The 16957-nt window shown below is 41.4% G+C and overlaps 1 protein-coding gene across 1 annotated transcript in view; it reads left to right on the top strand.

Annotated features, from left to right (window-relative positions):
• The window catches only part of ATP8B1 (ATPase phospholipid transporting 8B1), a 118420-nt gene extending 105503 nt beyond the window's left edge, over positions 1–12917 (top strand). The window contains exons 22-28 of the mRNA XM_034774867.1: positions 147–435; positions 752–975; positions 1273–1356; positions 2761–3006; positions 3296–3434; positions 4964–5094; positions 11136–12917. Of these exons, the coding sequence (XP_034630758.1) occupies positions 147–435; positions 752–975; positions 1273–1356; positions 2761–3006; positions 3296–3434; positions 4964–5094; positions 11136–11363 (1341 nt within the window). The 3' untranslated portion in view covers positions 11364–12917. The remainder of the gene's footprint in view (positions 1–146; positions 436–751; positions 976–1272; positions 1357–2760; positions 3007–3295; positions 3435–4963; positions 5095–11135) is intronic.
• Positions 12918–16957: the final 4040 nt, after the last annotated feature.

Here is a 16957-nt window from a genome sequence, read left to right as displayed (position 1 = left end):
CTGGGATGGTATTACAGAAGTGCACATAATGTAGATGAGAGTCAAGGTATTTCAGACTTCAAAAATGTTATAAGAGCAGCCCTTAGAACACTCTATCTTTAAATAGCGAAGAAGGGACAATAATTACTTTCTCTTTGGTTATCCAGAATGAAATCCTTTTAGAGAAGAAAAAGAAGAAGAAGAAACTTCTAAAACTGAAATTTCCCAGAACAGCAGAAGAGAAAGAAAAGCAAATTCAGAGTAAAAGGAGAGCTGATGCTAACAAAGAACAGCAACAAAGAAACTTTGTAGACTTAGCGTGCGAGTGCAGTGCAGTGATCTGCTGCCGCGTAACTCCCAAGCAGAAGGCCATGGTGGTGGAGCTGGTGAAGAAATATAAAAAAGCTATAACTTTGGCTATAGGGGATCGTTGGCACCATCCCAACATGATCAAAAGTAAGTCATCTATAAAATTTCACTGGCTATTTGGTGAACTGGTTTTGGTTTTGAAGGTCTTACATCACTTTATTAGAAAGTGCTATTTTCCCTGAGTTCAGACAATCTTTTTTAACAATTGAAGTAGCTGTTTAGATACATAAAGAATAATTTGGGTCTGGAGAAATTTACAGTAGAGAATGGGAATTGTTAAATGACTGTATAAGCTGGAGTGTTATTGTGCATCTTCATTTGTTGAATAATATATCTTGTTTTAATAAAACTTGCTTATTCTATTCTATTTTATTTATTTGTTTGTTTGTTTTATTTAATGTAGCTGCTCATATTGGTGTTGGAATTAGTGGACAAGAAGGCATGCAAGCAGTCATGTCAAGTGACTATTCTTTTGGACAATTCAGATACCTGCAAAGATTACTATTAGTTCATGGCCGATGGTCCTATATAAGGATGTGCAAGTTCTTACGATATTTCTTCTACAAAAACTTTGCATTTACGCTAGTACACTTCTGGTACTCATTCTTTAATGGCTATTCTGCCCAGGTAAGAGAAGTGCTTTTCTAATATGAACTAGAAAAACTTATTTTTTGGCAAAACAAAATAATGGAGACCAACTTATTAAGTGATGATGTAATTTGAGCGAACAGCATGAAAGGAAGCAGCCTTTGCAGGTTCATGTTAGAGCCTTTCATATCATTGTGGTGGAATTCATACTTATTCTATTACTCATGCCTTGGAAAGACTTTAATCTCCAGCTATAGTGCTATTGGTATCTTAATCTTTGCTAATTTAACTGTTTTCTGATCTAATTAATAAATTGATATTTATTTTCTATTGCAGACCGCTTATGAAGATTGGTTTATCACGCTTTACAACGTGTTATATTCCAGTCTTCCAGTTCTTCTGGTTGGCTTGCTTGACCAGGTATTTCGAAAAAGATCAGAGTAAACATAATTGAAGTAACTTTTACTTCTAATTTGTGACATTTTTAGGTTGCTAGATATCCTATTTATTAGAGGACAATAAGGCGTGACCTGCTAGACTAGACAAAGCTAACCAACTTCAAATACGTTCAATGTTGAATTGATCTGCTCAAATGTTTGTAGGTCTTAGCAGACCGCTTTTCTCCATGAAGCTAATAGAAAATGTTGTAGGCTTCTTTTCATTAATAACTAGAAATACCTGACATAACAATTGCTGTGACTTTCTGTTCAGTCACTTGCTAGAGGGCAGGTCCCATTAATTCTATTGGTAGGATTAACGCATCCTACATCTCCATAAGTGTAGATTAGAATTGGATGGTGATAGCTTTCTTCGCAATGGCCTGATTCAGCAAAACAGTTCAGCACATAATTCCAACTGACTTCAACAGAACTGAAGTACATGGTTAAAGTTAGCCATATATTTAAGTGCTTTGCTGAATCAGGGCCAATATGTATGTACAGTACTGTAGAATGACATTAATGGGGTTGATTATGAAGTATACTTGCATTATTTATCTTCGATTATAGTGTCAGAAGGTATTTCTATTTTTAAAACCATTTTCAATGGGAATAAATTTGGCAAAAAAAAATTATGCTGAAAACTGCAATATTTTATTTTTAATCTGAATGGGTTTTAGATTTGCTTGATTTTTTTCCAAATTTGGCTTGTCTATAGATTTTGCATGCATAGAAATGCTGTGCATTTTTGTGGTGGGGGGGGAGGTGTAGAAGAAAAGAAATTTCAATAAATTCATGCAGTATGTATGCGTTAGAGATTTAAAAAAGAAAAAGGCAAGGAAATTGAGTTGCATTTCCCACAAAAATGCTAGCACTACCTTTTTGCATTTATATATTATAATAGACTCTTTCCATTATGCTGGGCATTTTTGCACACTATTATGGAAATATTTACACATAGGTGTGAATGGAAGATATAGAAATGGTAAATCATTTGAGTGATGGAAGGAAAAATGTACCATATTCTTAGATCTTCATATTCAATATTCATATTGCATAAATATAAAGTCTAGGTTTTGGTGGCATTTCTTCCTTTCATTTCTATACCAACACACTGCTATTCTAGAGTCTCTGTCCATTTTCTAACTATTTAAAAATATAGCTTGCATTCATATATGCATATATGAATTCAAGTTCTGTATTTTTTTTAAGCTTCAGATTTTTATCACTTTTGGGATTAATACGGAGGTAATCTGTTGGCTTGTTTTGCTTAACTCCCCTATCCTCCCACCCTAAAGCTAAATGTTGATGGGGGAAGAGTTATACAGTGCTTCAGGCTCTATGGCACAGATTTATTTCTAACTGCTGTAACTTTTCTTTTATTAAGGATGTGAGTGACAAACTTAGTCTTCGGTTCCCTGGTTTGTATATATCTGGACAGCAAGACTTGCTTTTTAACTACAAGAAATTCTTTGTAAGCTTAATACATGGAATTATAACATCACTGATTATTTTCTTCATACCGTATGGAGCTTATCTTCAAACCATGGGGCAAGATGGAGAGGCACCTTCAGACTACCAATCATTTGCTGTCACTGCAGCCTCTTCTCTCATAGTTGCAGTCAATTTTCAGGCAAGTACATTTATCTTCATGATCTCCCCTGCTGCTCTGAAAGCGCATCTTTGTGAGAATAAACGCTTAATTATCATTCAGTTTAAATCTTTTTGCATATTGATATACTTTTGCCTGGTTACTATCTTCCTCTCTGGTATATTCACAGAATATTCTATATTGTATTAAAACTATATAATAAATAGTGTGACCCAAGTATCTGGATAACAGATAGTTTGCAGAATATTCAATTACATGCTTCTGACTTCTACATCATAAATTCATTGTGAGTTATCTGATTTACTTTCAGATGGGTTTGGATACCTCTTACTGGACTTTCGTTAATGCTTTCTCAATATTTGGGAGTATTGCACTTTACTTTGGTATCATGTTTGACCTTCACAGTGCTGGAATACATGTTCTCTTCCCATCTAGCTTTCAGTTTACAGGTCAGTGTTTTGTTTTGATTTGTATTCGTGCGTTCTACTTCAAATGGTTATGAAACTAGAGTAAACACAGTATCAAAATATCAGCTTATCAGATATGATTTGATGCCCAGTAGTAGAGGTGAATGTTAACTCACTTTAGAAAAACATTGCCTAGTTTATACGGGGTCAACATGTGTGTCTTAATCAAAATGGTTTTGTTGAAGTAGCTACCTGTGTTGTGCAGTGTAGGGTGTTGCGTACAAAGGAGCAAAGTAAAAAGTGATCTGCAGCACAGAATAAAGGGAAACCTGTGATCCTACATTGAAGGCTGCTCTGTGGCTGCCAAGTTACTCCTGCACATCAGTGGGAGTAAGGTTCAAAGGCGAATCTAAGTTGCCTACTCATGCAATTGTATCACATCTCATGACATTTGATGTTTCCTATAACTTTAGCTATAATTTAAAAGAGAACATATGATTCTCAAGCAAATTTTTCTAGGCTTCTTTGCTGTGAAAAGGCTTGAAAATGTAACCCAACTGCACCCTAAAGGATCAAAAACTAGAAGGCAAATAAAAAGAATTCCAAACTTTTTATTTCTAAAAAGATCTCAAGATTTTGGGGGGCCTGACTCCAAATTTGTAACTGGTTTGGGTTGGTAATACTTTAAGTGCCTTATGTGCTTACTGAACATGCTTGAGATTACCTTTTTTTGCCCATTGTCCTTCACCCTTCCCACCTTTTTAATTTGTGACCTGGGTAAGTGAGTGGATGTGCAATGGGCTTTAGACTTATCTTCCCAAAGACTGTCAGGTGCCGAAACTTACTTGAAACCATATCATATTTCAAGTTTCAGAGGGGTAGCTGTGTTAGTCTGGATCTGTAAAAAGCAACAGAGAGTCCTGTGGCTCCTTATCCAATACATCTGTTAGTCTATAAGGTGCCACAGGACTCTTAGTTGCTTTTTAAATATCATATTTGTGCATAACAAATTTCCTGCTGCATACTGGTTTCAGTTGTGACTACATCCCTGTGCAAATTACTTTCAGTTCGATATCAAAATCAATCTGAGAAAAATCCTGTGTTGCTTCCTGTACAACATAGTCATGATCTTCATCCTCTGCTTTTTAAAAGTGCTTCAGATTTTAGAATTTGTTCTGTCTGGTTGCTTAAATTAAACATTAAGATTGAACTGCACTACGCTGTATGTATATTACAATGATCCTAGAGGTTTCTCTTGATCACAGTTTTTGCCCATTAAAAGTAATAAAAAAACCACATGTGCCAGCCACATACTTGTTCTCACCCTAACTTATCCCTTAAAGAGTTTTATAAGTTAATACATTGAAAAGGAAATACAAATGTTGTTATAAATTTGTAGCACATTTGCTGGCTCTCTCCTTACCTCAAACTTTTTCTTGGTAGTGGCTTATTTTAGATTTTGATACGGTTATATTCAAACACATTTGGAATACTTCAATTATACATTTCAGGGCAGGAAACATGAATTTAATTTGTTGTGCTGTATAAATTTTCACTCTTACTTCTCCCAGGGACTGCTCCAAATGCTCTAAGACAGCCGTATCTCTGGTTGACAATACTTTTGTCAGTTGCAATTTGTTTGCTTCCTGTTGTTGCACTAAGATTTTTGTCAATGACAATTTGGCCTTCAGAAAGTGATAAAGTAAGTAGAAAAATTTGGTTATTTAAACTGTATTTAGTTATATAAGTCAATAATATTCTTAATGTTCAGAAAATAAGTTTTTGCCAAAAGCTGTGAATGGGCGACAGGGGATGGATCACTTGATGATTACCTGTTCTGTTCATTCCCTCTGGGGCACCTGGCATTGACCACTGTCGGAAGACAGGATACTGGGCTTGATGGACCTTTGATCAACCCAGTATGGCTGTTCTTATGTTCTATAAGGATAATTTAATTAGGATTGTGCATCTGACTTCCTCATGAGCCTGAATACACCCTAAAATGGCAACTTAGGGGTTCTCTTTTAAATCCTAACCAAACTGGCAGTTTGGGAACCTTGCTAGAGATTGGTGCTCTGTTGCTTTGCCACTGCAATGGAGCAAGGAGTGTCAGTGCCTTGAGATGGTCTTCTCAATACTCTCCCACTAAGTCTGCTTCTGCCTCTGTCTGATCTGCTGTCTTCCTCAGTAAGTGCTGGCCCACATGTATTTCCTTCTGCCACCTCTACCTCACCTACTGACATTTCTCTTTTTCCTTTCTTTAACTTCTTATTCTCTCCTTCCTCTTCTCTTTGTTCTGTAGGGTAGAAGAGTGAAGATCTTCCCTCCCAAACAGTATGCCCCTTATCTCTCAATGGTGGGGAGTGACTGAAAGAAAAGACACACACACATATACACACACACACAAACAGACTGACAGTGTGGTGAGTCAGTAGGGAAAGTGGAAGATCAGACAACAGACCTGCGCCAAGAAAGCTGCATCAAGAAGGAGATAAAGCCCTATCACAGCAATGGAGTCCATAGTGCAAATGGCTCTGTTTGAGGGGCTTGATTTTTGGTATCTCAGCTGGCTCTCTCAAGCCAGAGAGTTGAGCAATTCCAGAGTGCTTCAGCTTTAACAGATAAAAGCACAAAAATACCTGGTACCATTTGCAGTGGGTGATACTGCTGAAGACATCCATGTACCTCACCCCCTCGCTGATGAGGAAAAGAGAGACTACACAAAAGTGAAAGAGGCTTTTGTCGGCCATTTCGTAGACAGACAGACTATTACATATGAAAGGGCCAAATTTAATAGGAGGTTCCAGGAACAAAGAGAAACAGCTGTGATTTCCATTACTGTATTTCATAGGCATGCTGAACATTGCAAATACAAAGCATTAAAAGAATAACAAATAGGAGACAGGATAGTTGTTGGCATAAAATAATTCAGTTTATGAGCACAGCTTCAGTAGATCCAAATGTCACACTAGCAAAAGTGAGAATGCAAGAAACCATAAAGAAACAGCAATATAATTTATATGCTAGCAGCATATGGGAGACTGCATCAGACAATATTGATATAGTAAAGAGGAAAGACATAAATTAGAAAATAAGAACAGGGCACAACTAGAGAGTGAGAGACCAAAGAACCTTAATAGGAGGGAAACTTGGAAAAGCTGTGGAAGATGCAGCAAGACACATGCCACAGCCGTCAACAATGTCCAGCCAAAGAGACAATGTAGGAGATGCCAGAAAATGGGACTTCCTGCAATAGCATGCAGGTCACCGGGAGTCGCGGACACAATCTAAGAGGGAGTGTTATCAGACAAGCTCATACTTTTAGAGGCTATATTCTCAATAGAATAGAGAACACCTTGGTACACAAGCATGCATCAAAATAGATTAAACCTTTAATTTAAAACTGATACTGGGGCAGCAATCACTGAAATTCAATACATAAATAAAAATCATAAGCAATCCCGGAACAGAGATCCGCAAAGATCAAATAAGATTCTACATGGAGCTAGGAACAATACATTGGATATTTGTGGCCAGTTCCTTGGAAACCTGGAGAAAGGACAGAAAAGTCTTCCACAAATAATATATGTAATACAAAGACGGACAGCTCCCTCAACTGGGTTGCCAGCAGTACAAGGACTACACCTAATAGAGAAACTGGAATGCACCAATGGCAAAAAGCAAGTGCAGGGGATGAGCACAACAATCCATATGGTGGCCCAGTCTGAGTAGGCAAATTCAGACCTCAGTAGAGGGTTGCAAGGTATGTAACAAGGAAGAACAATCACTAGAACCATTACTGTCTACAAAGTTACCTAACAGACCTTTGCAGCGGGTAGCAGCAGATTTTTTTTTTTCTGGAAAGGTCATACGTACATTATTGTAGTGTATTACTTCTCCAGATATATTGACTTGATTATACTTACACAAACTTCCTCAGCACAGGTCATACAGAAACTGAAGTCAATATTTACAAGACAACATTCTGAAACATGGGGTTACCATCCGTCCGTATTTCCTCGGACATGTCCGGCTTTTGCGTCTCTAAATAGCCGTCCGGGAGGAATTGGTAACAAGGTTAAAATGTCCGGGGGGTTTTCCTCCCTAGCCTCCCTCCCTCCTTTCCATGCAGAGAGCAGCTGCTGATTGGGCAGCTGGGCCGATTGAGCCGCTCCCATTGGCCTCCAGCAGCCAGAGCCCTCCCCTGCTCCCTCCTCCCTCTGTCTGCAGCCCTGTGTAACACACAAACCGACCCACTGGGCAGCGTGTTTTGCCTGCATGTGGAGCCAGAATGGCAAGGGGAGTCCGGGGAGGGGGGCAGTCAGGGAGCGGGGGAGTGTTGGATGGGTTCCCGGCCTCCACCTGCCACCCCCCCTGCGCATCCGTCCCCCCATGAACCCCCCTCCCTGCCTGCCTCTCCCTTGCCTGCTTGTACTGCCAGAGCCAGCAGCAACTGCTCTCTGCTGCCCCTGGGTCCTAGCGTCCCCCATCCACTAATGGCAAGGCAGGCTGCCCTTTACCCTGCCCTTCCACCCTAGCCCTGAGCCTCTCCAATGCCCCAAACCCCTCAACCCCAGCCCTCATCCCCCCCGCACCCTAATCCTCTGCCCCAGCCCTGAGCCTCCTCCTGCATCATGAACCCCTCATCCCCAGCCCCAGCCAGAGCCCTCATCCCCCCCCATTCCCCCACACCCTAATCCTCTGCTCCATCCCTGAGCCCCTTCCTGCATCATGAACCCCTCATCCTCAGACCCACAGCCCTCCCCCCTGCATCCCCTCCTATCCCCAAACTCCCTCCCCCCTTCCCACACATCCCCTCCTGCCCTCAAACTCCCTCCCAAAGCCTGCACCCCCTCCCTTTACACCGCCTCCCACCCCCAAACTCCATCCCAGAGCCTACACCCCTCACCTCCTCCTGCACACCCACCCCCTGCCCCAGCCCGGAGCCTGCACCCAGCACCCAAACTCTATCCCAGAGCCTGCACCCCTCCTGCACCCTAATCCCCAGCCCAGGACCTGCACCCCAGACCTCCACCCCTCACCCAACCCCCCTCCCAGAGCCTTAGGCAGGTGGTGGTGGGCGGGTTCTGTGCACCACCATTTCTACAACCCTGCCACCCATGCGAGTGGATAAGGGTCGGGGCAGTCAGGGGACAGGTAGGGCCCTAGGGGGGCAGTTAGGGTGGGGGGGTTCTCAGCAGGGGGCAGTTAGGGGACAAGAAGCAGGGGGGGTTGGGGTTCTGAGGGGGGCAGTCAGGGGGTGGGAAGTGGGAGGGAGTGGATGGGGGTGGGGCAGGGGCGGGGCTAGGGCAGGGATTTCTCTTCCTTCCCCCCCCCCCCCAACTGTCCTCTCTTTTGATTGTGGAAATATGGTAACCCTATGAAACATTCCTAGCCTTTGCATAGGATTTGGATTTTGCACATTGTAATAGTAGTCCACACTATACCCTGAGCAGCGGGGAGGTGGAGAGAGAGCATTTCAGATTTAAAAAGACTTCTGCAAAAATCAGTGGACCCATATAAAGCACCACAGGCATATCGGTCAGCACTGCTTGCGTCTGGACTATTTCCAGTAGAACTTCTAATGGGACGATATCTACCTGTGGCTCCGATACAGCTTAAACTGAAGTGGGCATACCTGAAGGAATTTAGAAAATGGGATGCTGAAATAAAAATTTGGCAGCAACAATACTTCAATGTTCAGCACAAAACAAAAGCACTCTCTGAACTGAGACCAGGGAACACAGTGTGGCCCAAAAGTTGCCAGAGTTTCAGAATTACTCTGAACTTGGCAGAAACTCCCAAGTGTTACCTAATGGCAACTCCAAAAGGACTTCTCCAGGGGTCTCTGGTTCATTTTCAGTATTTCCCAACACAACACCGAGGGGATCTGGGACCTGTCAGGAACTGAGCCCCCTCCACAGGGAAACTCAACAGAAATGAGGACACTGTCTGAAGACTGGTCAGACCCCCTCAAAGACTTGATCTTTAAAATACTGCTCAGGACTATGTAAATGCAATTCATAAGGGGACATACTAGTGTAAATAGTTTTAAGGAATTTGAAGTTTATTTTTAGTGTGTGTGTGTGTGTGTGTATATACACACACACACACACACACACACACACACCAGAGGTGGCCAAACCATGGCTTACGAGCAGCATGCAGCTCTTTTACAATTAAAGTGCGGCCCACGGAGTGCCCCCTACAGCCTCTCCTCCATTCTCCATCTACCAGACTTGGGGGGAGCTCGGGGCTTCTGCCCTGCAGCTGTGTGGTGGGGCTTCGGGCTTCTGCCCGGCGGAGATGGGGGGTCTTGGGGCTTCAGTCTTGTGGGGTGCACCTGCCGGAGATCATAGCTTCAGCAGGAGAGGGGCTGAATCCCCAGCAGGCACACCCCATGGGGCTGAAGTCCTCAGACCCCCTTCCCACAGGGCAGAAGCCCCTAGTCCCACCACCCTGCTTCAAAGCAGAAGCCCCACTCTGACTGGCACGCCATGACTCTCGGACTTCTGAAGATTGTCGTAAGTGGCTCAGAGGGTCAGTAAGTTTGGCCACCCCTGGTATACACGGTTGATAATTTAAGTTTTAATCTTTTATTAGAAAGAAAATAGGATGTGAAGTAGCCAGAGAGTTCCTGGTCATCAACAGTTACGAGAGAGGATGTGTTGCAGTGGGGAGCTTAATAAATGTGGGAACTTCTTGGTCAGGGAGTTTTCTAGTTGCTGCTTAAAGCATGACTTTGTGTCTGTCCTCACACTAAAGTGATGATACCCATATCTGATCTAAGGAAGCCTATTCTAGCATCCCCATCACATCCACAGCCAGCAGAATGAGGTGCAGGCAGTTTCCAGGCAAACTAAATACTTTCTGGTAATTGGGCTGGTTGGGAGTGATGGGGTGTGTGTGAGAGAGAGAGAGGGGTGGGGGAATGGGGTTTGAGAATCTTCATTGTTAACATTGGATCGTCTGCAGAATTTTATATATACTTTTATTTAATCATGATCTTAAGTATTTTAGTGCTGAGCCCATCTGTAGGTCCGAAACTTTCTAAATAATCCTTATCTGAATACCAGTGTCCTGACATTCTGCTATGGCCAGACACATGTCTGGCCACAACTATTAAACAGGCTTTCATATATTTGTCTTCCCTATACTTAGCCACTGCTATGTGTCCAGATTGCAAACCGAATGCAAAAACCCTCCCAGGCTCACTTTGGATAAAAAAACTGCCATTTTTGGCTTCAGACTATATTATAGTTTTGTTTGTATTTACCACTTTAAGTTTGTGGCAAGAGGCAGCAGTGGTTTCTTTTTGGGTTTGTGTTTGTTTGTTTGTTTTTACCTAGAACTGGCAAGAGAGCCCCACGTGGAATAACGATTGTGATTATTAAAATCCTATTGTCTTTTAGATTTTATTTTTAAAGCTATTGCCATCTGTAAAGAAGAAAATAAGCTTAGATACAAATATCAAATTTTTCATTTTGTTTACTACACAACATGCCCACTCTAGCTTGGAATGCCTTAAAAAGTTAATAAAAATGGAAAATAAAATAATTTAAAAACACTTTTTTTAACATGTGCTTCTGGTTTTAATTCAGGTAAATTTTAACAAGAAAATAACTCTTTTATAAAACTTGTAACACTTTAAAGTTACCATCACGTTGTTCCCAAGATGTTAAGTACAAATGAGCACCTATTTTCCCTCTAAATTAACCTGTTACAAATTTTCCTTTCATAAAGATTCAGAAGAACCGTAAGAAATACAAGGCTGAAGAACAGTGGAAGCGAAGGCAGAGCACTTTTCGTCGAGGGATATCAAGCCGTCGTTCTGCTTATGCTTTCTCACATCAACGGGGATATGCTGATCTTATTGCTTCTGGACGTAACATACGTAAAAAACGAGCACCTTTAGATGCTGTGCTACGCCACAAGGTGGCTGAAGGTAGACAAGTTGGTGAAACCAGCTGATAATTGTCTAGGATTTAAGTTCTAGAAGACAGGCTTTTTAGAAAAATGATTGCACAAAGAATGTTTATTTTTTATGGAAGACTCAGGATTTTTTTAAAAACCAGATGACATGAGGCTATGAAGACTTCACAATTTTCTTACAAAACTGCTTGGTTTGGGACTATTGAAAAATAAAAAAACCAAGAGGTGTTTTTTTGTTTTGTTTTTTAAATAAATCCTAATCCTTGTGCAAATATAATGTGAAACTGAAGGATATATAAAATTCTAGGGTCTAAAAACCTAGAGTTTTAATTTTTTAAATGATGCTTGGAACTGCTAAATTTTATCCCTTTTTAAAAAAAATTAGAATCATGAAATAAAATTGCAGCACACATTTCATACCTTACTTTAAAGATGAACAGCTGAGAAGCAATCAAACTGTATGTGCCACTTTGTTAAACAATTTTATTTATACAATGGTAAAGGTGAATTAGATTAATATTTTTTTTCCTTTGGGGGAGCCATGCCATCTGACCCTTTATACAATTAAATTAGGCTCCATGGTGGTATGTTGTAGTCATTCACATACTCGAAACAGATTAACACATTTTAGTGAAAATACAATCACAGTTATAGGTGTGGTTACAGGCCATTCCTGTTTACAAAATGGTTGTCTATTGCACTTTTTTCACTCTTACAGCTCCATCACTGGCTTGGTTTATTCTTTAAATAACTTCTCTGTGTCTCAGGAGGAGAGTGATCTGGAATTTTTGAAACACTTTCCCTGAAATATTTGTGTGTCTACCTTCTTGTACAGTATTTTATGAAGTTATTTGGTTATTGGAAAACTGCCTTTTGAATTGACAGATGTGATTGTTCATTCAGTTGAGTTTCATAATGCAATACACATTGTAAGACTAGATAAGGAAGAATAGTTCACTTTTAAGTTGAACATACATCATTTGGTAATTGTTCAACAGTGTCCTTTTTTTGTACAGATTACACACACACTCTCTCTCACTCACTTGCTCACCTAGTTTCCTTAACTTTAGGATGTATAAATGTTTCACCTTTTTTTAATGTAATACTGACTTACACCGGCATTAATAACTGTTCCAATGTTTTTTAATAGGGCATAAACCCAATGTGTACAGTTAATCTTTTAGATATAGGCAAAGAAGTGTACATTTCATAATTTTAATGGAGCAAATGCAAGAAAGTTTACAGTTTTTTCTTTTAATAAGTAAATGGATGGGAGCAGTATAGTTAATTTTAAAGAAAAGGAAGTGTATAATTTCAATTTCTCTCATTGAGAGATGTGGGAATGGTCGACAATACAAATGTCAGTCTTCTAAATTGGGTGCAATATTAATTTTAATATGCAAATTGATATGGATATATTCCAGTTACATATAAGTGAGGCTTAATACGTAACATATTTTGTTTATAGATAATAAATACTTTCATAAAATGTCTTAAATTTTTAATCTTTTGACCAATGTGGAAAACAAAGTGGTTTTTACCATTTTTATGTTTTATTTGAATGATTATTAAACAATTCTGCGTAAATGAGGTTGATGCTACTTGATGCTTGTAAATCAGTCTCAATTATTGGATTGAGGAGTCGCCTGTGTAATAAAATACAAACAAAATATTTATTTATTAACTGTTGGGAGAAAACATCTGAGATATTTCTTGGCCTATCAAAGGTTGAAAGTCAAACAGTTAGCCACCTAGAGGTTCAAAATGCCTCTTAAGAAAAGATAGCACTGATCAAAAGACAGGAAATATGTTATGTTTTGGGCTTGGCAATTGGTAGTACAGAATTGAAGGGGAGAACATTTTAAAAAGATTGTATTTATTTCAGAGTGCAGTTTACACTTACTTATGTATCTCTGTTACATTTCAGTCTTCATCTGAATTCTTTAAGCCAGCGGTTCTCAAGTGGGGGTCTGCAGGGCCCCGCTGCTGAAACCCAGTGCCCTGAGCCCCGGCAGCACCGTCACACTCTTTCCCTCCCCCCTCCCATGGGGCTGAAGTGGGCAGCAGTGCAGCCTGACACCCCATCCCACCTCTGCGGGGCTGAAGCTGGGAGCAGCGCAGGGCTGAAACCCTGAACTCCCCCGCCCCTGAAGCCGGGGCTGAAATCCCGACGTGGGCAGAAACCTTGAGCCCATGGGCAGAGTTGAGGGGGCACAAGGTTGTTGTCCCCCTCCCCCCCAAACTGCAGTGCCAGAGTGGGGCAGTCCTGGGGGCAGCTCCACCCCACTGCCGCCTCCTCTCCCACAGCGCCCGCCCTCTAGCCAGGTTCTAGGCGGGAAGCCAGAGCCAGGCAGTGTGGGGCAGCTGCTCCTCTGGCAGGTGGTGCCGCCATAGAGCAGGCAGCCATGGCATTCCCTCAACCGCCTGCTAGTTCCCGGTGTTGTGGCTGCTTCTCAGCTTCCAGCCCCCTTTGTCTGCTCACGCAGCTGGTTAGAGCTGGGCCCAGCAGAGCCCTCAGGGAGCAGCCACTGGCACACAGCTCCAGACAGGTAGGTTGCCTGCTGAGGTGAGTCACGGGGTGGAGGTGGCACTCTCTTCTTGGACCCCGCTGTTCATAGCTGGATACAGCCCTGCTGGCCCTTGCCCCTCCCTCCCTCCCCCCAAATAGAAGTCAAACTACACCTATGCCCCAGGGTTCAGATTTTAGGCTTGAACCATCTGAATTGTTACAGATCTTCTGGTCAAGGATATAGTCTCCATTTTGACTCATACTGTTGACCATGGTGATGTTTTATGCACCTATGGCCTTTTATCAGTATCAATATATAGACACTCAAAGCAATTCTTTCTCCCTTCCTTACTGAGAAACTGTACAGCATTGGCTTGTCAAAGTGCTTTTTTTACTACACGAATTCTCTATGTAGTTCCACAACACTAACAAAACAATTGCTGTGTTTAGTGAGTTAATTAAGGTGTGTGTGTGTGTTGTGTTGAATGGGTTAATTAAGGTAGGGATGTGTGTGTGTGTGTGTCTGAGCCACTCAGGGATTGAACGCATTGAGGTACAGCCCCTCTACGCATTAGGGTGCTGCCTTTCTCCTGGTAAACAAGGTTCGAACAAACAAGTCTACCCATTGTATTGTCATAGAATCATAGAATATCAGGGTTGGAAGGGACCTCAGGAGGTCATCTAGTGCAACCTCCTGCTCAAAGCAGGACCAATCCCAACAGATTTTTACCCCAGTTCCCTAAATGGCCCCCTCAAGGGCTGAGCTTACAAACCTGAGTTTAGCAGGCCAATGGTCAAACCACTGAGCTATCCCTCCCCTCTATCATATTGGCCTTTTGACCCTGTCTTTAGGCTGGGTCTGCCTGTTCCTTGTTATCTCTGTGGGATGTGTTTGTACCAGGCTGTTCTGGTGCCGTCCTGGCACACGTTCTTTTAGCAGCCTTCCTCTTGCCAACTTCTGTGAGCAGGGCCTGCCTCTGTCTCACAGCCTAACTTTGCTTTATGTTAGCAACGTCTTGACCATTACTTCAGTTCAGGTCTCAGCCTCATACCGGGCCTCTGATACCAAGGGTTTATGTCTCAGGGCCTCCTCTTACTACATTCATCATAAAAGGTTTTTTTTCGTTTTGTTTTGAACCACCCCTTTTACAAGTTACCTTTAGAGGTTGCTCAGATTTTGCCAATTTAAGGGGCTTCTTGCCTGGAGCCAGCTGGGGCCATTCATGATTTCTTAAAGCAGATTGCGAGCACGGTCCTCTTTTTTTATGGAGATGTGCGTATGCCATGTACTTTCACGTTAACGATTGGTAGCCACGTGACATTTGGTCACTTCAGATTTTAAAGGGGTATGATACTCATGTATTCTATATTGCATATAGAAAAACTCTAGCGATAAAACTCTATTGACTTCAGTAGGGCCAGGATTTCACCAAATGTTTAATAGTGATGTGGGTAAAGAATTGGCATGAGCGAAGACTTATTCTAGGGTAGAGTTCCTCTCACTTCTGGTAGACCCTGTTTCTCCTATGTAATTTTTATAATCTTTGTTCAAGAAGGAAAGAGATGATGCATCTATCACAGAACTGTGCTGAGTGGTTTATTTTGGCACACATTTTCCAAACTGGTCTGAATCTGTCTAGCAGAATTTAGAGATTAGATTTACAGGTAAAATGTGTATGTATTCTTCACAAGCAGTTTCTCTTATAAATTTTGCTAGCAAGCATTTACTTGTATTAGTTGTAAGTCAGCTGTTTGATTTGGTGATTCATTATTACTGTGATTCATTAGTGTGACTAATTATGCTATGACAGCCATATTATCTTTTGTCAGAGGGGAGGATGGGGGGGGAGGGCCAAGATTTTCCTGCCCTGTCTTCTCAAGTCCCCAGCAAACTATCTTTATGAACAAGAAGAATCACAAACTACTACCAACAGAGTATGTACCAATTATGGCATATTATTAATTTGCAGTAGAACCTACCATGTGCACAGCACTTTTCAGACTCTTAAGGACATTCCCTGTTCTGAGGATCTCACAACCTAATGAGAGAGGTCATACATTTACAGGGATAACTGTCAAAGGAATCTAATGCGTGGAGTTGAAGCAGTCTTTGACAAAGTCAAGCACCATATTGCAGGGATGAAAAGACTCTAGTGAAGCTATTTTAAATGACTGTTCAAAAGACAAAATTATCGTTACATTGGAGTGGTCTCTTATGTCAGGAGGTTTCTTAACAAAGATAGTAGCACAGGTTTCATGGCACATCTGTCTGATGGAATTTCATCAAGATAACTTCCTTGTTCTGCAGTCTCTACATTTATGGGCATGCTTGAGTGCAAAATACCCATCAACATGCAAAGTCTAGGTGGATTTTAATCTTGGACAGAAATATCTTGTAATGTTATTGAAGTGTTGAATTCAGAAGGAGCTTGTTCAGTCAGTTTATTACCTGTAAACCTAAACCTGGGTATCTTTGAGACAAAGGCAGAAAGCATGCCAAGGAATATTCATTAGAATGATCTTGTGTGTAAAAAAAAAAAAAAAAAAAAAAAAAACAACCAAAAAACAAAACAAAAAAACCTTTTTTAAAAAAATAAAAAGCTTAGACAAAACTGACTCAGCTGAGGCTTCTAAATAAAGAAATGTTTAATAAATAAGAACATACAAAGAGGGGGAGGTTTGCAGAGCCAAGAATTCTCCTCCCCACCCTCTTGCAATTTTAAAATGGGTCGCAAGAGCCCTAGAGAAAGAAGCCCAAGCCAACCAGGAGGGCTCTGATGAGTTCTGATCTCCTCCCTCCCAGGGAGGATGGGATCCAGTGGGGGAGGATTTTGAGACACACCTCTCAAAAGGGCTTCAAGCCCTGAGGAGGGCTTCGATGTAAAAGGCCCCAGCAAAACTTCTATGCTTCCAAATCATGCAAAAAGGTTAAATCTAAAAAGCACAAAAATTTTCCAGGAGAGATGAGTCCTCGGACGACAACGACTCCACTGAGGAAGGCAAGCTTGTCTGGCTCTGAAACCTGCGCAGGATCCTGAATGGAACAAGCCTGAGAAGGACAAGCATATTAACAAGCATGACCTCAAGATCTATGAGACAAGGTGGGTGAGGTAATATTTTTTAT

Source organism: Trachemys scripta, chromosome 6 (assembly GCF_013100865.1).
Source record: "Trachemys scripta elegans isolate TJP31775 chromosome 6, CAS_Tse_1.0, whole genome shotgun sequence".
NCBI lineage: Eukaryota > Metazoa > Chordata > Testudines > Emydidae > Trachemys > Trachemys scripta.
This window is presented reverse-complemented; position numbering and strand designations above follow the sequence as displayed.